General features: G+C 57.3%; 1 protein-coding gene across 2 annotated transcripts; it reads left to right on the top strand.

The window, feature by feature from the left end:
- The first annotated feature begins 1,323 nt into the window (after positions 1-1,323).
- On the top strand, positions 1,324-23,521 carry LOC140399984 (NF-kappa-B inhibitor epsilon-like). Of its 2 annotated transcripts, none has more exons than XM_072489486.1 (6): positions 1,324-1,722; positions 6,387-6,489; positions 8,755-9,001; positions 14,095-14,186; positions 16,631-16,879; positions 22,276-23,521. In XM_072489486.1, the coding sequence occupies exons 1-6, from the start codon at positions 1,340-1,342 to the stop codon at positions 22,333-22,335; spliced, it is 1,134 nt and encodes a 377-aa protein (XP_072345587.1). In that variant the 5' UTR covers positions 1,324-1,339; the 3' UTR covers positions 22,336-23,521. The 2 variants fall into 2 exon arrangements, with proteins under 2 accessions (XP_072345587.1, XP_072345588.1); XM_072489487.1 differs by having other exon boundaries at positions 1,331-1,722; positions 14,098-14,186.
- Positions 23,522-23,596: the final 75 nt, after the last annotated feature.

Below are 23,596 nucleotides of genomic sequence, written 5' to 3' on the forward strand. Positions count from 1 at the left end.
CGGGAGTGAGTTACAGACTGGAATCTAATCGAGGGGTTCGGGGTGGTTTATATATAGAATAACAGATACCCGGGAGTGAGTTACAGACTGGAATCTAATCGAGGGGTTCGGGGTGGTTTATATATAGAATAACAGATACCCGGGAGTGAGTTACAGACTGGAATCTAATCGAGGGGGTCGGGTACAATCTGAGGGAGCAGGGGGATCTTTACCCCACTGATCCCTGTTCCGCCAGCCCCGTGGATCGTGATTGATCCGCGTCTGAGCCGCAGCGTCCCGCTGGGTGGTTTGTGCCCGGCGGGTGGTTTGTGCCCGGCGGGTGGTTTGTGCCCGGCGGGTGGATTGTGCCCGGCGGGTGGTTTGTGCCCGGCGGGTGGTTCGTGCCCGGCGGGTGGATTGTGCCCGGCGGGTGGTTTGTGCCCGGCGGGTGGTTTGTGCCCGGCGGGTGGTTTGTGCCCGGCGGGTGGATTGTGCCCGGCGGGTGGTTTGTGCCCGGCGGGTGGTTTGTGCCCGGCGGGTGGTTCGTGCCCGGCGGGTGGTTCGTGCCCGGCGGGTGGTTCGTGCCCGGCGGGTGGTTCGTGCCCGGCGGGTGGTTCGTGCCCGGCTGGTGGTTTGTGCCCGGCGGGTGGTTCGTGCCCGGCGGGTGGTTCGTGCCCGGCGGGTGGTTTGTGCCCGGCGGGTGGTTTGTGCCCGGCGGGTGGTTTGTGCCCGGCGGGTGGTTCGTGCCCGGCGGGTGGTTCGTGCCCGGCGGGTGGTTCGTGCCCGGCGGGTGGTTCGTGCCCGGCGGGTGGTTTGTGCCCGGCGGGTGGTTCGTGCCCGGCGGGTGGTTTGTGCCCGGCGGGTGGTTCGTGCCCGGCGGGTGGTTCGTGCCCGGCGGGTGGATTGTGCCCGGCGGGTGGTTTGTGCCCGGCGGTGCCCGGCGGGTGGTTTGTGCCCGGCGGGTGGATTGTGCCCGGCGGGTGGATTGTGCCCGGCGGGTGGATTGTGCCCGGCGGGTGGATTGTGCCCGGCGGGTGGTTCGTGCCCGGCGGGTGGATTGTGCCCGGCGGGTGGATTGTGCCCGGCGGGTGGTTTGTGCCCGGCGGGTGGATTGTGCCCGGCGGGTGGTTCGTGCCCGGCGGGTGGTTTGTGCCCGGCGGGTGGTTCGTGCCCGGCGGGTGGTTCGTGCCCGGCGGGTGGTTTGTGCCCGGCGGGTGGTTCGTGCCCGGCGGGTGGTTCGTGCCCGGCGGGTGGTTTGTGCCCGGCGGGTGGATTGTGCCCGGCGGGTCTGACCCAGGGCGGGTTGCAGCTGTGTGTGTGTGGGGGTTTTATAAGTACCGCCCTGGTTGCGGTTTTGCCCATGGCATGGGAGCAGGAGGAAGCTGCCGCCGCCTGGCCTCGCAGTGACAGGGCTGGAGGGGGAGGGGACACCAGGGGCAGTGCCGGAGATCACCTCAGCGGCTGGCTTTGCGAGAGGCCCGGCCCCTCCGGCAGCGCACCTGCGCCAGGGCGGGAGATGTCGGCGGGCGGCGGCGGCGCCGAGCGGCAGCCCCCCGAGGACCAGGCCTGTTCCCGGGGCGGCTCGGGCGCCGGCCCCCCGCGGCCCGGCCCGGGGGAGGACCGCTGCGACTCGGCCTACGGCTCGGGCCTGCCGGACAGCTTCGCCTCGCGGTGCTCCCTGGGGTCCCCGGCCCACGAGGTCACCTTCGACCCCTGGGCCTACCTGAGTGAAGAGGGAGACACGTAAGTGTGACTTTTAAAACAATCTCTGTCTCTGTGAACTTTGATGATGTTAAATTCCCCGGGGCCGGGGGGGTGTTGTGGGTGGGGAGGGTGACGAGAGAACGACTGTATTCCTGTCACGGCGGCTGCGAACCTCCCGTCACTTTGTAACGCAGGCCATGATAATCTTTATCGGTGTCACAAGTCGGCTCACATTAACACCGCGGTGAACTTACTGTGAACTTCCCCTAGTCCCCGCTCTCCGGCGCCTGTTCGGGGACACGGCGGGAGAATTCGGAACGTCCAGTTCACCCGACCAGCGCGTCCTTCGGAGGGAAACCGGAGCGCCCGGGACCCAAGCCCGGGAAGCGAACCCGGCGCCCTGGCGCCGGGAAGCAGCCGTGATAACCGCTGTGCCGCCGCCTGCCAATTTGCGCACGGTGGGATCCCACGCGCAGCGACGGGATGAAAGCAAAATACCCCGGAGTGAGGAGGGGGACGGTGAAGGGGGAGGAGGGGAGGGGGGGTGGGGGGCAACCTGAACCCGAACCCGAACCCGAACCTGAACCCGAACCCGAACCCGAACCTGAACCTGAACCTGAACCCGATCCCGAACCTGAACCCGAAATCTGAACCTGAACCTGAACCTGAACCCGAACCCGAACCCGAAATCTGAAGACCGAAAAGACTCAAAAGGGTCTTGGTAAGATCTGTGGGCAGAGGGTAACGTTTCGAGTGCGTAACGGCGCATGGACTGGGGACATTGCCCCACTCCAGAGGCAATGTCTCGACCCCCAGAGTTTCTTCCTCCCCCCCCCCGCCGGTCCCAAAGCATTTTCTGTTTTTTGAATGCTGGTCATCCTTCCCCTATTGTTTTTTATGACTCCTGAGGAAGGAGCAGCGCTCCGAAAGCTGGTGACATCGAAACAAACCTGTTGGACTTTAACCTGGTGTTGTAAGACTTCGTACTGTGCAACGCCGGCATCTCCGCATCATGTTTTTTTATTAGTTATGTTGGTTGGAGAACCACGGTACGCTGTGATAGTGCAGAAGAGATTTACGAGGTTGCTACTGGGGCTTCATGGTCTGAGTTATAAGGAGAGGCTGGAGAGGCCGGGACTTTTTCCCCTGGAGCGCAGGAGGCTTAGGGGTGAGCTTATAGAGGTCTATAAAATAATGGGGGCATCGGAAAGGTAGATAGTCAACATCTTTTCCCAAAGGTCGAGGAGTCTAGAGGGCATAGGTTTAATAATCATATAATAATAATCTTTATTGTCGCAAGTAAGTTTACATTAACACTGCAATGAAGTTACTGTGAAAATCCCCTCGTCGCCACATTCCGGCGCCTGTTCGGGTACACGGAGGGGAATTCAGAACGTCCAATTTATGTAACAGACCGTCTTTCGGGACTTGTTAAAGGTGAGAGGGGAGCGATACAAGAGAGACCAGAGGGGAAATTTCTTCACACACAGAGGGTGGTGGGCGTCTGGAACGGGCTGGCAGAGGCAGTGGTAGAGGCAGGTACGATTTTATCTTTTAAAAAGCAGTTAGACAGTTACGTGGGCAGGGTGGGTATAGATGCGGGCAAGTGGGACTAGCTTCGTGATAGAAACTGGGCAGCACAGTCAAGCTGGGCCGAAGGGCCTGTTTCCATGGTGTGAACGTCTATGACTCTAATCCCCTTCAGCCTGTGTCCCTTCCGTTCTCCATCTGTCCGTCCAATGGGATGGGTTTCTCCCCGTCTCCTCTGTGGAGACCCCCCCCCGACCCCCTCGGTCAAATCTTCCCTCAGCCTCCTCTTCTCCGAGGAACCCAGTGCTGGTTTCTCCGCTCCGACCTCGTAACCCGAAATTTCTCATCCCCGGGACCGATCCCGTGAAGCTTTCCCTCACCCTCTGCCGCGCCTTCATATCCTTCCCAAAATGCATCTCCCTGGACTGTACGGGTGTTCCCCGGCTGAGGCTGGACTGGAGGCTCATGAAGGTTCGTGGAAACTTTGTCCGCCCCCCCCCCCCCCCCCCACCCCCGTCTTCAGTCCGGGGAAATCGCCCATGATGCGTTGGGAGCAATACTGGGGTGAGGAGCAATTCGGGGGTAACTGGGTCGGAGAGTGGGGAGGAGGGGGGGGATCCGTGGTTTGTCCCCTAGATGGCGTGTGTTCTGAGTGTCTCGCTGGGCCCGTTTCAGAGAGGGGCTGTTAAGGGTCGAGCACATTGCTGTGTGTGTGTGTGTGTGGTGGGAGGAGTGTATGGAGTCACATGTAGGCCAGACCGGGGTAAGGACGGCAGATTTCCCCCTTTTCCTAGAGGGGGACATCAGCGAACCGGATGGGTTTTTGTGACAGTCGATGACCTCTGGATTACCAATCCAGCGACAGTATCACCGCCCCACCATCTCCCCAGCACGGAATATACCCGGCCCCACCCGGTTTGCACTGACCTCCGCCGCCTTCACTTAAGCCGGGACTTTCCAGACCCCCCCCCCCCCCCCCCCACTGGACTCTTCCAGTCCCGCATCAGGGTCTGCCGCTGTAATACTGCCTCCGTTGAAGCAGGTCACGGCTGGTACTGCACCTCATTTACTCGCCCTATCTCCATATCCTCGACTTAACGTAAATCTATCCATCTCCGTCTTCAAACTTTTCCATGGGAGCGAGAGTTCCGGAGTTCCGTATGAGGGAAGTGTTACCTGACCCCACTTGTCGAGCGGTTTGACTCAAATTTTAACGTTCTGCAAGCCCCCCCCCCCCGCACCATGTTTGGACTTTCCCCTCACTAGAGGAGGTAGTTTCTTCCAATCTAACCTGTCAACTGTTCAAATACCTTGATTTGATTTTCCCGTTAACCTTCCAAATTCAGTCGAATGGGGCATCAGGTGTTCGAACATCCCCCCCCCCCCCACGCATGGGGTCAGGGGTTGCGACATCCACTCTGCCACCCCCCCTCACGGGGTCAGGGGTGGATCATCCGTCTCCTTCCGCCCCCCCCCCCCCCCCATGGGGTCCGATGTTGAAACATCCCCCCCCTCATGGGGTCAGGGGGATTTCTCCCCCCCCCCTGCCCCCATCCCAGTACGCCTGCCCCAGCAGTTCAAATGGTTAAAATTCCCCTCCACTTGTTGGGGGGAGGGGGGCTGTGGGAATCCGCAGGATTTCCGACAACCGGCCTGCATTTATATGACGCCTTTAACATAGGAAAACCGTCCCAATGGAGCTTCTCAGCTTGGATTGTCAGCTAGTGGGCGGCGCGGTGGCCTAGTGGTTAGCAACGCGGCCTCACGGCGCCAGGGTCCCAGGTTCGATTCCCCTGGGTCACTGTCTGTGCGGAGTCTGCACGTTCTCCCCGTGTCTGCGTGGGTTTCCTCCGGGTGCTCCGGTTTCCTCCCACAGTCCAAAGATGTGCAGGTTAGGTGGATTGGCCATGCTAAATTGTCCCTTTGTGTCCAAAGATGTGCGGGTTAGGTGGATTGGCCGTGCTAAATTGCCCCTTAGTGTCCAAAGATGTGCAGGTTAGGTGGATTGGCCGTGCTAAATTGCCCCTTAGTGTCCAAAGATGTGCAGGTTAGGTGGATTGGCCGTGCTAAATTGTCCCTTAGTGTCCAAAGATGTGCAGGTTAGGTGGATTGGCCGTGCTAAATTGCCCCTTAGTGTCCAAAGATGTGCAGGTTAGGTGGATTGGCCGTGCTAAATTGTCCCTTAGTGTCCAAAGATGTGCGGGTTAGGTGGATTGGCCGTGCTAAATTGCCCCTTAGTGTCCAAAGATGTGCAGGTTAGGTGGATTGGCCGTGCTAAGTTGCCCCTTAGTGTCCAAAGATGTGCAGGTTAGGTGGATTGGCCGTGCTAAATTGTCCCTTAGTGTCCAAAGATGTGCGGGTTAGGTGGATTGGCCGTGCTAAATTGTCCCTTAGTGTCCAAAGATGTGCGGGTTAGGTGGATTGGCCGTGCTAAATTGCCCCTTAGTGTCCAAAGATGTGCAGGTTAGGTGGATTGGCCGTGCTAAATTGTCCCTTAGTGTCCAAAGATGTGCAGGTTAGGTGGATTGGCCGTGAGAAATTGTCCCTTAGTGTCCAAAGATGTGCAGTTTAGGTGGATTGGCCGTGCTAAATTGTCCCTTAGTGTCCAAAGATGTGCAGGTTAGGTGGATTGGCCGTGATAAATTGCCCCTTAGTGTCCAAAGATGCGCAGGTTCGGTGGATTGGCCGTGCCAAATTGCCCCTTAGTGTCCAAATGATGTGCAGTTTAGGTGGATTGGCCGTGCTAAATTGCCCCTTCGGCTCCAAAGATGTGCGGGTTAGGTGGATTGGCCGTGCTAAATTGTCCCTTAGTGTCCAAAGATGTGCAGGTTAGGTGGACTGGCCGTGCTAAATTGCCCCTTCGGCTCCAAAGATGTGCAGGTTAGGTGGATTGGCCGTGCTAAATTGTCCCTTAGTGTCCAAAGATGTGCAGGTTAGGTGGACTGGCCGTGCTAAATTGCCCCTTAGTGTCCAAAGATGTGCAGGTTCGGTGGATTGGCCATGATAAAATTGCTAAAAGGTGAGGTGGGGGTTACGGGGATAGGCGGGGGGAATGGGCCTGGGTGAGGAGCTCTCTTTTCACCCCCCCCACTGACTCAACATTTGAGCATGTCCGACCATCCCGCCTTTCTCCCGATCCTCAATTCCTTCCTCTTTTGTTTCCTCTCTTGCAGGTTCCTCCACCTCTGCGTCATTCACCAGGCCGAGGCCTTGGCCCTAGCTTTCATCGGTCAGTGCGGCCCAGGGTACCTGAACTGGCAGAATGATCTCTTCCAGGTGGGTAAGCCGGCCAAGCGCTTGGAAGGGGATGCGCGTGGCCCTCTCGCCTCGGACCTGGGGGAGGGTGGGGAGAACATGTGGGATTTCCCCAGGCCCGGCCCATCCAACAAACAGCGCAACAGAAAAAAGGTTTTTGTGCTCCTTTTCCCACCGTTTCGTTTTGGATCTTCCTGTTCGCAAATTGGCTGCCACGTTTCCCACAATGCCACAGGATAGAGCCATGGACTTCCTACTGTGCAGAAAGAGGCCATTCGGCCCTTCATGTCAGCGCTGGTTCCTCAATAGATCAACCCCTAACTAATCCCACTGCCCCGCTCTCTCCCCATAGCCCTGTGTCAATCCCAAACTAATCCCACTGCCCCACTCTCTCCCCATAGCCCTGTATCAATCCCAAACTAATCCCATTGCCCCGCTCTCTCCCCATAGCCCTGTATCAATCCCAAACTAATCCCACTGCCCCGCTCTCTCCCCATAGCCCTGTATCAATCCCAAACTAATCCCACTGCCCCACTCTCTCCCCGTAGCCCTGTATCAATCCTCAAACTAATCCCACTGCCCCACTCTCTCCCCATAGCCCTGTATCAATCCCAAACTAATCCCACTGCCCCGCTCTCTCCCCATAGCCCTGTATCAATCCCAAACCAATCCCACTGCCCCGCTCTCTCCCCATAGCCCTGTATCAATCCCAAACTAATCCCACTGCCCCGCTCACTCCCCATAGCCCTGTATCAATCCCAAACTAATCCCACTGCCCCGCTCACTCCCCATAGCCCTGTATCAATCCCAAACTAATCCTACTGCCCCGCTCTCTCCCCATAGCCCTGTATGAATCCCAAACTAATCCCACTGCCCCGCTCTCTCCCCATAGCCCTGTATCAATCCCAAACTGATCCCACTGCCCCGCTCACTCCCCATAGCCCTGTATCAATCCCTAACTGATCCCACTGCCCCGCTCACTCCCCATAGCCCTGTATCAATCCCAAACTAATCCCACTGCCCCGCTCACTCCCCATAGCCCTGTATCAATCCCAAACTAATCCCACTGCCCCGCTCTCTCCCCATAGCCCTGTATCAATCCAAAACTACTCCCACTGCCGCGCTCTCTCCCCATAGCCCTGTATCAATCCCAAACTAATCCCACTGCCCCGCTCTCTCCCCATAGCCCTCTATCAATCCCAAACTAATCCCACTGCCCCGCTCTCTCTCCATAGCCCTGTATCAATCCCAAACTAATCCCACTGCCCCGCTCTCTCCCCATAGCCCTGTGTCAATCCCCAAACTAATCCACTGCCCCACTCTCTTCCCATAGCCCTGTATCAATCCCAAACTAATCCCACTGCCCCGCTCTCTCCCCATAGCCCTGTATCAACCCCTAACTAATCCCACTGCCCCGCTCTCTCCCCATAGCCCTGTATCCCAAACTAATCCCACTGCCCCGCTCTCTCTCCATAGCCCTGTATCAATCCCCAAACTAATCCCACTGCCCTGCTCTCTCCCCACAGCCCTGTATCAATCCCCAAACTAATCCCACTGCCATGCTCTCTCCCCATAGCCCTGTATCAATCCCAAACTAATCCCACTGCCTCACTCTCTCCCCATAGCCCTGTATCAATCCCAAACTAATCCCACTACCTCACTCTCTCCCCATAGCCCTGTATCAATCCCCAAACTAATCCCACTGTCCCGCTCTCTCCCCATAGCCTTTAATCAATCCCAAACTAATCCCACTGCCTCACTCTCTCCCCATAGCCCTGTATCAATCCCCAAACTAATCCCACTGCCATGCTCTCTCCCCATAGCCCTGTATCCATCCCAAACTAATCCCACTGCCCAGCTCTCTCCCCATAGCTCTGTATCAATCCCCAAACTAATCCCACTCTCCCGCTCTCTCCCCATAGCCCTGTCTCAATCCCAAACTAATCCCACCGCCCCGCTCTCTCCCCATAGCCCTGTATCAATCCCAAACTAATCCCACTGCCCCGCTCTCTCCCCATAGCCCTGTATCAATCCCAAACTAATCCCACTGCCCCGCTCTCTCCCCATCGCCCTGTATCAATCCCAAAATCCGGGCGCTGAGGGCGGTCCGGGCGCTGAGGGCGGTCCGGGCGCTGAGGGCGGTCCGGGCGCTGAGGGCGGTCCGGGCGCTGAGGGCGGTCCGGGCGCTGAGGGCGGTCCGGGCGCTGAGGGCGGTCCGGGCGCTGAGGGCGGTCCGGGCGCTGAGGGCGGTCCGGGCGCTGACCGATGTTCCCCTCTGACTTTCAGACGCCGCTGCACTTGGCCACATACACACAGCAGACGAACATTGTGCGCCATCTGGTTGTGAAAGGGGCAGACACTGAGCTGCAGGACCGCAACGGAAACAGCCCACTGCACCTGGCCTGTCTGTACAGCTTGGAGGAGTGCATACAGGCCCTGACGAAGCCCGTCACAGCCAAAGAGCGCGGCTGTTTGGGGTGCGAAGCTTCCGACGAGCTGAGAACACGGAACCTCGAGCAGCACAACTGGCAAGGTGCGGTGTTCGCGAGGGGTGGGCATTCACGCCGGCCGCGAGAACTCAAATGAAAAACTGTCTTAGCGCTGGTGAGAGGGGCCATTAGATTGGTGGGAAGGAGCTTTGTGATGCTGGCTCGGACCTCCCTAATTTGGATGCCAGGTTAGGGAGACAGTAGTCCCAGCTGTGGCAGCATAGCCACCTTTCACTTACAAGGGACAGTGTTCGAGTCCCACCCCAGAGTTTAAGTGCGAAGAATAAAAGACGACACCCAATGCAGTACTGAGGGAGTGCTGCACTGTCAGAGGGTCAGTACTGAGGGAGTGCTGCACTGTCAGAGGGTCAGTACTGAGGGAGTGCCGCACTGTCAGAGGGTCAGTACTGAGGGAGCACTGCACCGTCAAGAGTGTCAGGACTGAGGGAGTGCCGCACTGTAAGAGGGTCAGTACTGAGAACAAAGAACAAAGAAATGTACAGCACAGGAACAGGCCCTTCGGCCCTCCAAGCCCGTGCCGACCATACTGCCCGACTAAACAATCTTCTACACTTCCTGGGTCCGTATCCTTCTATTCCCATCCTATTCATATATTTGTCAAGATGCCCCTTAAATGTCCCTATCGTCCCTGCCTCCACTACCTCCTCCGGTAGTGAGTTCCAGGCACCCACTACCCTCTGCGTAAAAAACTTGCCTCGTACATCTACTCTAAACTTTGCCCCTCTCACCTTAAACCTATGCCCCCTAGTAATTGACCCCTCTACCCTGGGGAAAAGCCTCTGACTATCCACTCTGTCTATGCCCCTCATAATTTTGTATACCTCTATCAGGTCGCCCCTCAACCTCCTTCGTTCCAGTGAGAACAAACCGAGTTTATTCAATCGCTCCTCATAGCTTATGCCCTCCATACCAGGCAACATTCTGGTAAATCTCTTCTGCACCCTCTCTAAAGCCTCCACATCCTTCTGGTAGTGTGGCGACCAGAATTGAACACTATACTCCAAGTGTGGCCTAACTAAGGTTCTATACAGCTGCAACATGACTTGCCAATTCTTATACTCAATGCCCCGGCCAATGAAGGCAAGCATGCCGTATGCCTTCTTGACTACCTTCTCCACCTGTGTAGCCCCTTTCAGTGATCTGTGGACCTGTACTCCTAGATCTCTTTGACTTTCAATACTCTTGAGGGTTCTACCATTCACTGTATATTCCCTACCTGCATTAGCCCTTCCAAAATGCATTACCTCACATTTGTCCAGGTTAAACTCCATCTGCCATCTCTCCGCCCAAGTCTCCAGACAATCTAAATCCTGCTGTATCCTCAGACAGTTTTAAACTCACTACTCACCTCCCAGAAGGCCCCTGCGCACCGCTGCCGCCGAAATCCAAAGGGCTGCTCCTGTAAAGGTAAGAGCTTTTAAACTAACTACTCACCTCCCAGAAGGCCCCTGCGCACCACTGCCGCCGAAATCCAAAGGGCTGCTCCTGTAAAGGTAAGAGCTTTTAAACTAACTACTCACCTCCCAGAAGGCCCCTGCGCACCGCTGCCGCCGAAATCCAAAGGGCTGCTCCTGTAAAGGTAAGGTTTTTAAACTCACTACTCACCTCCCAGAAGGCCCCTGCGCACCGCTGCCGCCGAAATCCAAAGGGCTGCTCCTGTAAAGGTAAGAGCTTTTAAACTAACTACTCACCTCCCAGAAGGCCCCTGCGCACCGCTGCCGCCGAAATCCAAAGGGCTGCTCCTGTAAAGGTAAGAGCTTTTAAACTAACTACACTGTCAGAGGTTCAGTACTGAGGGAGTGTGGCACTGTCAGAGGGTCAGTACTGAGGGAGTGCCGCACTGTCAGAGGGTCAGTACTGAGGGAGCACTGCACCGTCAAGAGTGTCAGTACTGAGGGAGCACTGCACTGTAAGAGGGTCAGTACTGAGGGAGTGCCGCACTGTCAGAGGGTCAGTACTGAGGGAGTGCCGCACTGTCAGAGGGTCAGTACTGAGGGAGTGCCGCACTGTCAGAGGGTCAGTACTGAGGGAGCACTGCACTGTCAGAGGGTCAGTACTGAGGGAGCACTGCACTGTCAGTGGGTCAGTACTGAGGGAGTGCCGCACTGTCAGAGGGTCAGTACTGAGGGAGCACTGCACCGTCAAGAGTGTCAGTACTGAGGGAGCACTGCACTGTCAGAGGGTCAGTACTGAGGGAGTGCCGCACTGTCAGAGGGTCAGTACTGAGGGAGTGCCGCACTGTCAGAGGGTCAGTACTGAGGGAGCGCTGCACTGTCAGAGGGTCAGTACTGAGGGAGTGCCGCACTGTCAGAGGGTCAGTACTGAGGGAGCACTGCACCGTCAAGAGTGTCAGTACTGAGGGAGCACTGCACTGTCAGAGGGTCAGTATTGAGGGAGTGCTGCACTGTCAGAGGGTCAGTACTGAGGGAGTGCTGCACTGTCAGAGGGTCAGTACTGAGGGAGTGCTGCACTGTCAGAGGGTCAGTACTGAGGGAGTGCTGCACTGTCAGAGGGTCAGTACTGAGGGAGTGCCGCACTGTCAGAGGGTCAGTACTGAGGGAGTGCCGCACTGTCAGAGGGTCAGTACTGAGGGAATGCCGCACTGTCAGAGCGTCAGTACTGAGGGAGTGCTGCACTGTCAGAGGGTCAGTACTGAGGGAGTGCCGCACTGTCAGAGGGTCAGTACTGAGGGAGTGCCGCACTGTCAGAGGGTCAGTGCTGAGGGAGTGCCGCACTGTCAGAGGGTCAGTACTGAGGGAGTGCTGCACTGTCAGAGGGTCAGTACTGAGGGAGTGCCGCACTGTCAGAGGGTCAGTACTGAGGGAGTGCCGCACTGTCAGAGGGTCAGTACTGAGGGAGTGCTGCACTGTCAGAGGGTCAGTACTGAGGGAGTGCCGCACTGTCAGAGAGTCAGTACTGAGGGAGCGCTGCACTGTCAGAGGGTCAGTACTGAGGGAGTGCCGCACTGTCAGGGGGTCAGTACTGAGGGAGTGCCGCACTGTCAGAGTGTCAGTACTGTGGGAGTGCCGCACTGTCAGAGTGTCAGTACTGAGGGAGTGCCGCACTGTCAGAGGGTCAGTACTGAGGGAGCACTGCACTGTCAGGGGGTCAGTACTGAGGGAGTGCCGCACTGTCAGGGGGTCAGTACTGAGGGAGTGCCGCACTGTCAGAAGGTCAGTACTGAGGGAGTGCTGCACTGTCAGAGGGTCAGTACTGAGGGAGTGCTGCACTGTCAGAAGGTCAGTACTGAGGGAGTGCTACACTGTCAGAGGGTCAGTACTGAGGGAGTGCTGCACTGTCAGAGGGTCAGTACTGAGTGAGTGCCGCACTGTCAGAGGTTCAGTACTGAGGGAGTGTGGCACTGTCAGAGGGTCCGTAGTGAGGGAGTGCTGCACTGTCAGAGGATCAGTACTGAGGGAGTGCCGCACTGTCAGAGGGTCAGTACTGAGTGAGTGCCGCACTGTCAGAGGGTCAGTACTGAGGGAGTGCCGCACTGTCAGAGGTTCAGTACTGAGGGAGCGCCGCACTGTCAGGGGGTCAGTACTGAGGGAGTGCCGCACTGTCAGAGGGTCAGTACTGAGGGAGTGCCGCACTGTCAGAGGTTCAGTACTGAGGGAGTGTGGCACTGTCAGAGGGTCAGTACTGAGGGAGTGCTGCACTGTCAGAGGATCAGTACTGAGGGAGTGCCGCACTGTCAGAGGATCAGTACTGAGGGAGTGCCGCACTGTCAGAGGGTCAGTACTGAGTGAGTGCCGCACTGTCAGAGGGTCAGTACTGAGGGAGTGCCGCACTGTCAGAGGTTCAGTACTGAGGGAGCGCCGCACTGTCAGGGGGTCAGTACTGAGGGAGTGCCGCACTGTCAGAGGGTCAGTACTGAGGGAGTGTGGCACTGTCAGAGGGTCAGTACTGAGGGAGTGCTGCACTGTCAGAGGATCAGTACTGAGGGAGTGCCGCACTGTCAGAGGGTCAGTACTGAGGGAGCGCCGCACTGTCAGGGGGTCAGTACTGAGGGAGTGCCGCACTGTCAGAAGGTCAGTACTGAGGGAGTGTGGCACTGTCAGAGGGTCAGTACTGAGGGAGTGCTGCACTGTCAGAGGATCAGTACTGAGGGAGTGCCGCACTGTCAGAGGGTCAGTACTGAGGGAGTGCCGCACTGTCAGAGGGTCAGTACTGAGGGAGTGCTGCACTGTCAGAGGTTCAGTACTGAGGGAGCGCCGCACTGTCAGGGGGTCAGTACTGAGGGAGTGCCGCACTGTCAGAGGGTCAGTACTGAGGGAGTGCCGCACTGTCAGAGGTTCAGTACTGAGGGAGTGTGGCACTGTCAGAGGGTCAGTACTGAGGGAGTGCTGCACTGTCAGAGGATCAGTACTGAGGGAGTGCCGCACTGTCAGAGGGTCAGTACTGAGGGAGTGCCGCACTGTCAGAGGGTCAGTACTGAGTGAGTGCCGCACTGTCAGAGGGTCAGTACTGAGGGAGTGCTACACTGTCAGGGGGTCAGTACTGAGGGAGCGCCGCACTGTCAGGGGGTCAGTACTGAGGGAGTGCCGCACTGTCAGGGGGTCAGTACTGAGGGAGTGCTGCACTGTTGTAGGTCCTCTCACATGGATGGAGACGGTTAACCGGGCCCCACCTGCTCAGGTGGATGAACAGAGGCAACATTTGGACGAGAGCTGGCGAGTGTTTGGGAAACACTTCGATTGATAAAGGACGAGAAAGATATAAACAGACTATCTGGGCCATCATCTCCATTGCTGTCTCTGGGATCTGGCTGTGCCCGACACTTTGGGACACCCAGTGCCCGGGACAGGCGCTATTTAAATGCAAGTGGTTCTTTTCTTAATGTGCAGGAGCCGATTACCCCCATTAAAACATGGAGCTAGCTTGTAGTTAGGAAGGGCCCACGATGGGGTACGTTACTCAGACAGACTTGGTGATCTGTTCTCGCCAGTAAAGAGCTCTCCTCACGTTGCGGAAACCCATCGGCCCTGGTGCGATGGCAGAGGGGCTGTTGGTCGCGGGCGATGACCCCTCTCCCGCTAGAGAGTGAGGGGTCACAGCGGGATCCTGACGTGGGTTGACGTTTGTTAACCGGACGATGTCTCTGGGATTCCTCCAGCAGGTTTGACCTGTTTGCATCTGGCGGTCCACTCTCGGAGCGGCAAAATGGTGGACCACCTGCTGTCTTCAGGAGCGAAGGTCGATACCCAGGTCAGACCCGGTTACATCGAGAGTCCACATCGCAAAGTATTCACATCCAACAGCACAACATCCATCCCTCCCGCACCAAAATACCCCACTGTACACCAATATACCCCACTGTACACCAATATACCCCACTGTACACCAATATACCCCACTGTACACCAATATACCCCACTGTACACCAATATACCCCACTGTACACCAATATACCCCACTGTACACCAATATACCCCACTGTGCACCAATATACCCCACTGTGCACCAATATACCCCACTGTGCACCAATATACCCCACTGTGCACCAATATACCCCACTGTACACCAATATACCCCACTGTGCAGCAATATACCCCACTGTACACCAATATACCCCAGTGTACACCAATATACCCCACTGTACACCAATATACCCCACTGTGCACCAATATACCCCACTGTACACCAATATACCCCACTGTGCAGCAATATACCCCACTGTGCACCAATATACCCCACTGTACACCAATATACCCCAGTGTACACCAATATACCCCACTGTGCACCAATATACCCCACTGTACACCAATATACCTCACTGTGCACCAATATACCCCACTGTACACCAATATACCCCACTGTACACCAATATACCCCACTGTGCACCAATATACCCCACTGTACACCAATATACCCCACTGTACACCAATATACCCCACTGTACACCAATATACCCCACTGTACAACAATATACTCCACTACGCACCAATATACCCCACTGTACACCAATATACCCCAGTGTACACCAATATACCCCACTGTGCACCAATATACCCCACTGTACACCAATATACCCCACTGTACACCAATATACCCCACTGTGCACCAATATACCCCACTGTGCAGCAATATACCCCACTGTGCAGCAATATACCCCAGTGTACACCAATATACCCCAGTGTACACCAAAATACCCCACTGTACACCAATATACCCCAGTGTACACCAATATACCCCAGTGTACACCAATATACCCCACTGTACACCAATATACCCCACTGTGCACCAATATACCCCACTGTGCAGCAATATACCCCACTGTGCAGCAATATACCCCACTGTGCAGCAATATACCCCACTGTGCAGCAATATACCCCACTGTGCAGCAATATACCCCACTGTGCAGCAATATACCCCACTGTGCACCAATATACCCCACTGTGCACCAATATACCCCACTGTGCAGCAATATACCCCACTGTGCACCAATATACCCCACTGTGTACCAATATACCCCACTGTACACCAATATACCTCACTGTGCACCAATATACCCCACTGTGCACCAATATACCCCACTGTACACCAATATACCCCACTGTACACCAATATACCCCACTGTACACCAATATACCCCACTGTACACCAATATACCCCACTGTACACCAATATACCCCACTGTACACCAATATACCCCACTGTGCACCAATATACCCCACTGTGCACCAATATACCCCACTGTGCACCAATATACCCCACTGTGCAGCAATATACCCCACTGTGCAGCAATATACCCCACTGTGCAGCAATATACCCCACTGTGCAGCAATATACCCCACTGTGCAGCAATATACCCCACTGTGCAGCAATATACCCCACTGTGCAGCAATATACCCCACTGTGCACCAATATACCCCACTGTGCACCAATATACCCCACTGTGCACCAATATACCCCACTGTGCAGCAATATACCCCACTGTGCACCAATATACCCCACTGTGTACCAATATACCCCACTGTACACCAATATACCTCACTGTGCACCAATATACCCCACTGTGCACCAATATACCCCACTGTACACCAATATACCCCACTGTACACCAATATACCCCACTGTACACCAATATACCCCACTGTACACCAATATACCCCACTGTACACCAATATACCCCACTGTACACCAATATACCCCACTGTACACCAATATACCCCACTGTGCACCAATATACCCCACTGTGCACCAATATACCCCACTGTACACCAATATACCCCCACTGCACGCCAATATACCCCACTGCACGCCAATATACCCCCACTGCACGCCAATATACCCCACTGCACGCCAATATACCCCACTGCACGCCAATATACCCCACTGCACGCCAATATACCCCACTGCACGCCAATATACCCCACTGCACGCCAATATACCCCACTGCACGCCAATATACCCCACTGCACGCCAATATACCCCACTGCACGCCAATATACCCCACTGCACGCCAATATACCCCACTGCACGCCAATATACCCCCACTACACACCAATATACCCCACTGTGCACCAATATATCCCACTGTGCACCAATATATCCCACTGTACACCAATATACCCCACTGTACACCAAGATGTAATCTTGTCTTCCATCTAATCTTTGTTCTCCCTCCCTCTCTCTGGCTTGGCTGGCAGGAGGTGACCAGTGGGAGGACAGCCCTGCACCTGGCGGTGGAGCTGGGCGAGGTAGGGCTGGTGTTGCGGCTACTCCACGCCGACTGTGACGTGGACGCGCCCATGTACAACGGCTGCACCCCCCTGCACCTGGCCGTGGGGCGGCTGGACGCTGGCATCGCCACCGCCCTCTGCCGGGCAGGCGCCAACCCGCTGCTGCCCAACCTGGAGGAAGAGACACCGTTGGATCTCGCCAGCAGCAACTGGAATGTACGTGGCATCTTCCCGGGGACGGGGAGGGAGTTGGCGAGGGGTGTAGAGAGGGAGATGGCGTGGAGGGGTGAGGGAGATGGCGTGGAGGGGTGAGGGATGTGGCGAGGGGGAGAGGGAGGTGGCGAGGGGGAGAGGGAGGTGGCGAGGGGGAGGGTGGAGCGAGGTGGTGTGGAGGGTGCAGGATGTGGCAAGGGGGCGGAAAATAGGTGGCGAGGGCCATGGTGTGGAGGGGAAGGGAAGGTGGGTGTTCGTTGATGTGAGGGAGGAAGAGAGGTGGCGAGGGAGATGAGGGAGGGGAGGGAGATGGGGTGGAGGGGTGTGGGAGGTAGATGTGGTGCTGAGGGAGGGGAGGGAGATGGTGGGGAGGGAGTTAGTGTGGAGGAGGAGGGATGGGAGGGGGATGGTGTGGAGCGGGTGAGACATGGCGAGTGAGGGGAGGGGGAGGGTGCTGGTGTGGAGGGGGGAAGATGGGGTGGAAGGTGGCGAGGGAGGGGAGGGAGATGGAGTGGAGGAGTTGAGGGAGATGGTGTGGAGGGGAGGGAGGTGGTGAAGGAGGGGAGGCAATGGACGATGGTGTTGAGGGGAGGGAGGTTGCGAGGGAAGGGGAGTGATGGTGTGGAGGGGGTGGGAAGGAAGATGGTATGGAGGGTGAGGGAGGGAGGGAGGTGGCAGGGAGGGGATGGTGTTGAGGGTGGGGGAGATGGTTATGTGGGGAGGGGGATGGGGGAAAGAGGTGGCTAGGTGGGGGAGGGAGGTGGCTAGGTGGGGGAGGGAGGTGGCTAGGTGGGGGAGGGGGAGGGAGGTATCAGGAGGTGTGGGTGGCGGGCTGGAGGGATGAGCCGGGTGGTGGGGGGGATGGCCCTGGGTGATGGTCCAGGGGGATGGGGCTGTGGGATAGGCAGGGGGGCGTGGGCCTGGATGATGGGCCAGGGAGATAGGCCGGGGGAGGGGTGGGGTGGGCCTGGGTGATGGGCTGGGGGATGGGCCCGTGGGATAGGCCGGGGGGGGGGGGGGGGGGTGGGCCTGGGTGATGGGCCGGGGGGATAGGCCGGGGGAGGGGTGGGGTAGGATGGGCCGGGGGGGTGGAGCTGTGGGACAGGCCAGGGGGGGCGTGGGCCTGGGTGATGGGCCAGGGGGAGGGGTGGGGTGGGCCAGGGGGATGGGGCTGTGGGATAGGCCGGGGGGGGGGGGGGGGGGGGAGGCCTGGGTGTTGGACCTGGATGATAGGCCGAGAGGGGTGGGGCTGTGGGATAGGCAGGGGGGCGTGGGCCTGGGGGACGGGCCGGGGGGATAGGCCAGGGGGGTGGGGTTGGGCTTGGGTGATAGCCTGTGGGGAGGGGCTGGGTGATAGGCCAGGGATGGGGGGGGGGGGCCTGGGTGATGGACATGGGTGAAGGGTGAGCCTGGGTGATGGGCCGGGGGGATGGGGCTGGGTGACAGGCCGGTGATGGGGGGGTGGGGGGTGGGGGGTGGGGGGCCTGGGTGATGGGCCGGGGGGATGGGGCTGGGTGACAGGCCGGGGATGGGGGGGGGGTGGGGGGAGGGGGGGCCTGGGTGATGGGCCGGGGGGATGGGGCTGGGTGACAGGCCGGGGGTGGGGGGTGGGGGAGGGGGGGCCTGGGTGATGGGCCGGAGGGATGGGGCTGGGTGACAGGCCGGGGGTGGGGGGAGGGGGGGCCTGGGTGATGGGCCGGGGGGATGGGGCTGGGTGACAGGCTGGGGGGTGGTTGGGCCTGGGTGATGGACATGGGTGAAGCATGAGCCTGGGTGATGGGCCGGGGGGATGGGTGACAGGCCGGGGGTGGTTGGGCCTGGGTGATGGACCTTGATTAAGGGCTGGGGGGGGGGGGGGGGGGGGCGGAATTGGGCCGGGGATTTGGACTGGGGGGGGTGGGCCTGGGGGATAGGTGCGGGGGGTGGGCCTGGGGGTTAGGCCGAGGGGGGGAGACGGGCCGAGGATTTGGGCTGGGGGGGTGGGCCTGGGGTACAGGCCGAGGGGGGGGAGATGGGCGAGGGGGGGTGGGCCTGGGGGATAGGTCGGCGGGGTGGGCCTGGGGGATGGGCACACTGACAAACCCTCCACATTCCATTGAGCCACTCCCTCTGTCCGTCGGTGTGAGTTGGTGGGAGCGAGTTCCACAGTCTCGGGGTGAAACACGTTTCTCCTGAAATCCCGATCTGATTTCTTGGTGACAATCCAACGACACCTGCTTTAACCTGTGCCCCAGAAAACCCTGTCGCCATCGTAAAGAACTCGCGTTACCCTGCCCCCTCGGTCTTCTCCCCACAAGAGGAAAGAGCCTCGGCCTGTTCGTCCCCTCCTCATAGGTCAAATCTCTCAGCTCTGGGGCGGGATTCTGCACCAGCGGGATGCTCCGTTTTACCGGCAGCCTGGGGGTTTCCTGACGGCGAGGGGAAGCCCCATTGACCGGCCGGCGTAACGGTGCATCCCGCCAGGGGGGCTGAAACAGAATTGGGGAGCGGCGGGGCGGAGAATCTAACCCCTGGTATCTGTAGAATCCATGGAATCCCTCGAGCAGAAGGAAGCCATTTGGCACATCAAGTCCCCCAACCCCCACCCATGATGATGCCTGTCGATGTCAGGGCCTGCAAAACCAATTCTCTCTCGATCTAGCTCCTCCATCGCTCCACCATTGGCAGCCGTGCCTTCAGCTGCCTGGGTGGGTTTCGGGCAGGTCCCCTGGGCCGTCAGAGGCCCCTGGTGGTCAGGGACAGGGCAGGAAGGCCCCCCCTGATCCTCCCTCTAGGCCCTAGGCACACTGGCACTGCCAAGGCGCCCGGGAGCACCGCAAAGCTGGCAGGAGCACTGCCAGGGTGCCACTGCCATGGGTCAGGGCATGAGGGGATGGAGGGGTTGGGTATGAAGGATGGGGGTTGGTGCAGGGCGGGTATGAAGGGGCCTCTGGATTGGGGGAGGGGGGGTGAAGGGTGGGGGCCCTGGCAGGGGATGAGGGGGGAATGGGACATTGGAACGCCTGAAAGGGGGGTCACAGAGGGGTGTCCTCACTTCCGGGGGGGGGGGGGGGGGGGGGGGGCGGGGGGGAGGTGGATCTGGGTTACGCCCATGTGTGTGGGGCTGACATTGACCATGGGTGGGGGGGGGGGGGGGGGGGGGTGGTGACGACCCACAAGCCCTCTTAGAGATCGTGGCACCCTTTCAAAATGGCGGCCCGATCTCTGAGGAGCCGATCTGGCAACGCGTTCAGCTCCTCAGTAATGAAAATAATTCCAACTGTGGGCTTGACTGGGGGGAAACTCCCCAGGGCCTGAAAAAGTGACAAAGTGTGGTTAGATAGCGGGTTAGACATGCCAACAGAGTGGATGGGAAACTCACAGCAAAACCCGCCACAAATGACACTTTTCTGTTCGATCACGCCCATAATCTCTCGCTCTGTCTCTCTATCTCTCTCTTTAGTTTTCTTTCTCACTCTCCTTGTCATTCTGTCTACCTTTCTCTCTCTTCCTCTCTCTCATTCTTTCTCTCACTCTCTCTCTTTCGCTTTTCTCTTCTTTCTCTCTCTCTCTCTCATCCGTTCTCTGTCTCTTTCGCTTTTTCTCTTTCTTTCTCTGTGTGTTTTTCTCTCTCTCTTCCTCTCTCTCATTCTTTCTCTCACTCTCTCTTTCGCTTTTTCTCTCTTTCTTTCTCTCTCTCTCATTCGTTCTCTCTGTCTCTTTCGCTTTTTCTCTTTCTTTCTGTGTTTTTCTCTCTCTCTTTCTCTCTCTCATTCGTTCTCTCTCACTTTTTCTCTTTCTTTCTGTCTTCTGTCTTCCTGTCTCTCTCTCTCTTCCTGTCTCTCATTCTTTCTCTCTCTCTCTCTTTCATTTTTTCTCTTTCTTTCTTGTCTGTCTGTTTTTCTCTCTCTCATTCTTTCTCTCTCTCTGTCTGTCTCTCTCGCTTTTTCTCTCTGATGCGACCATCAATTCACACGAGACGTAGATTAGAAGTGAACAGTGGTTTTAATCAGCTAGATCTGTGCCTGCCTGCGACTGCTCTGTACTGAGTGCCGCCTACAGGCTGCAGATCTATATACCTCCCCCGAGGGGACGGAGCCATAGGCGGAGCCCACAAGGGCATCAACATAATACAATGTAATGCAACAATGGTGAATGGTAGCAGTAATACATTCACCACACTCTCTCTTTCTCTCTCTCATTCTATCTCTCACTTCTTTTTTCTTTCTTTTTCTCTCTCCTCCTTTAAGACGCTCCTTAAATATTACTTCATTGACCAATCTTCTGGTCCATCTCTTTGTGAGGCTTGGGGTCAAATTCGCTCGACAATCACCCTTGTGAACCGGCTGGGGGCTGCTTAATACTTAAGGCGATATGTAAATGCAAATACAGGTTTTTGTTATCTCTTACCCCCCGGGTCCTGATCCTTTTAGATCTCTCTTCCTCTTTATCAAATGGCTCCTGTTCCTTACCGTCTCTCTCTCTGTCTGCTTCGTTCTCCGCCTCCCTCCCTCTATCTCCTCTCTCTCTCCCTCGCTGCCTTTCCTCTTCTTTGTCCCTGCTTCCTTCCTCCCTTCAACTCCATGCGGTACTCCCATTCGATCCTGGCGAAATCTTAACGTGGAAACTAGGAGCAGGAGGAGGCCATTCGGCCCTTTGACGCTGGTCTGCCATTCGAACGATCATGGCTGACCCTCGGCCTCCGTACCGTATTCCAGTTCTCTCCCCCAAACCCTTCGATGCTCTTAAAATCTAAAAAGCATCTTTCTTCAGTGGGTTTGGCGCCCCGCAGCTTTGGGTGGTTGAGAATTCCACAGCTTCGCAACCCATTGAGTGAAGAAATCTTTCCTCATCCCAGTCCCAAATGGTCGAACCCGTATCTCGAGACTGTGGTCCCCGGTTTGAGATTCCCCCAGTCAGGGACAGCAGCCTGCCTGAATCCGGTCTGTCCGGCCCTGTTAGAATTTTATACCTTTCAATCAGAGCTCCTCTCATCCTCCTAATTCTTGTAAATCTAGGCCCCGGTCGAACCAATCTCTCCTCACAGGACAGGCCTGCCAAGCACTGTGTAGGCCGATAATGGATATTCCTGTAGCCTGACAGGAACCGGGGAGATTGAACATTTACTGGAGAGGTGAGTGGTGCGGAGAGGATCAGGAAAGCCAGTGAAAGATACAGATACAGAAAATAATTTAAAAAGGCAAATGGAATGTTGGCCCTTGTCTAAAGGGGTCTGGAATCCAATGGGGTGAGAGTTACGGTACAGTTTATATGAAGCTCTAATCAGACTCTCATGGCAAAAGATATGATGGGATATGGTGTGTTGGTAAGAGTCAAGATACTGGGTCAGCCATGAAGGGACAAAATGGCCGCCTCCCGTTCCTCTGACACTTTTAACATATCGACGTCCCTCGTTTCAGGTTCTCGACTTGTGTCCGTTTGACGACGTGCGGTTGCGGGGACGGCCGGTGGCGGTGTGACGGGACTGCAGCAGCGGACACCCCGTCTGTACATCACGCAGCCGAAAAGCGAGGGGAGACGGAGGGGCCGCGGAGAGTCCTTGCCGTCGCTCGGCCTGTGGGAGGCCCAGGCCTGCGTGTGACCTGCGGACAAGCACCTGCGGTTTGGGAGAAACCAGCTGCCGCGCCCGCCTCTTTCCACGCCTGACTCCGTTTCCCCGGCTCTTCTGGACAGTGGGGCCCGCTGAGGACGTTGCTACGGAAACAGAGGGGAGCAGTGTTCCCTTTCCCCCCCCACCCCCACCCTCCCCCTTGCCCCCTCCTCCAGGCCAAGCACATGGGAAGAGGCTCCATGGCGCCGTGGGGAGAGGCCGGCCCATGAAGTATTGTTTTGACGGAATGAACATTACTTGGGTAGAATGCTTCCGAAGGAAATGCGTGTGCCGGAGGCAGGAATTGAAAGTTGGGGGCCGGTAATCTGTACATACTGACCATTTTATATTAGCGTGTTGAGTTTGAAATGTTTTCCCCCTCGCTACGATCTCCCCCGGCTTAAAATGCTCCCCCCCCCCCCCCCCCCCCCCCCCCCCCCCCCCACCGTCAACCCCCAACCCTCACCTCGTATCCTCGCCCCAACCCTGGGGCCATCCGTCGAACTCTCTGGATCACCCCAGTCACAGCTGTCCGCCTCCCTCGACCTTTTTCACAACAATAACAGTGATCCCTCAAAACAACCCGACTACCTTGACCCAATCTTTCAGCCGGCCGCTCTCGCCCAAGTGCCTCGATCGATGATCGAGGATGACGGCAGCCCCCCCCCCCCCCCCGCACCCCTTCCAGCTACGAACGGGGCGGGCGTTTGCTGCACTGTCTGAAGGTTCCGGGTGAATGGACGCCTGCGCCACCAGGACTCTCGGGAGAGGAGAGGTTGGCCGAGGGGAGGAATGGGCGGGCGGAGTTAGTTCTGCCCCGGGCCAACATTCACCTCTCAGCCGCCGTTACAAATAGGCCACCTGGCTGGCACGCCAAGGCTGTTTGTGGCATCTGGCAGTGCGGAAATTTGGCCATCGTGCTTTCTGTACTTACGCAGTGATTGCATTTCAGAGTTGGGAAGTTCCCAGAGGACCGAAAGTCGCTATATAAATGCAAATTATTTCTACCTGTGCGAAACGGATTTTCTTACATTAAAAGTGCGGAATGAACTCGACTTCTTGCCTTGCTTGGTTCTTCCTTGATTTGACCCTCTTTGGTTCCCCTGCACCCGCCCCCAGCCCCTCCAATC

The sequence above is a fragment of the Scyliorhinus torazame genome, chromosome 24, assembly GCF_047496885.1.
Source record: "Scyliorhinus torazame isolate Kashiwa2021f chromosome 24, sScyTor2.1, whole genome shotgun sequence".
In the NCBI taxonomy this organism is placed as follows: Eukaryota; Metazoa; Chordata; class Chondrichthyes; order Carcharhiniformes; family Scyliorhinidae; genus Scyliorhinus; species Scyliorhinus torazame.

Coding starts and splice junctions, on each gene's coding strand:
- LOC140399984 (XM_072489486.1), top strand. CDS start 1,340: ATGGCATGGGAGCAGGAGGAAGCTGCCGCCGCCTGGCCTCGCAGTGAC. Junction 6,490..8,754: donor GGCAGAATGATCTCTTCCAG/GTGGGTAAGCCG, acceptor TCTGACTTTCAG/ACGCCGCTGCACTTGGCCAC. Junction 9,002..14,094: donor CGAGCAGCACAACTGGCAAG/GTGCGGTGTTCG, acceptor GGATTCCTCCAG/CAGGTTTGACCTGTTTGCAT.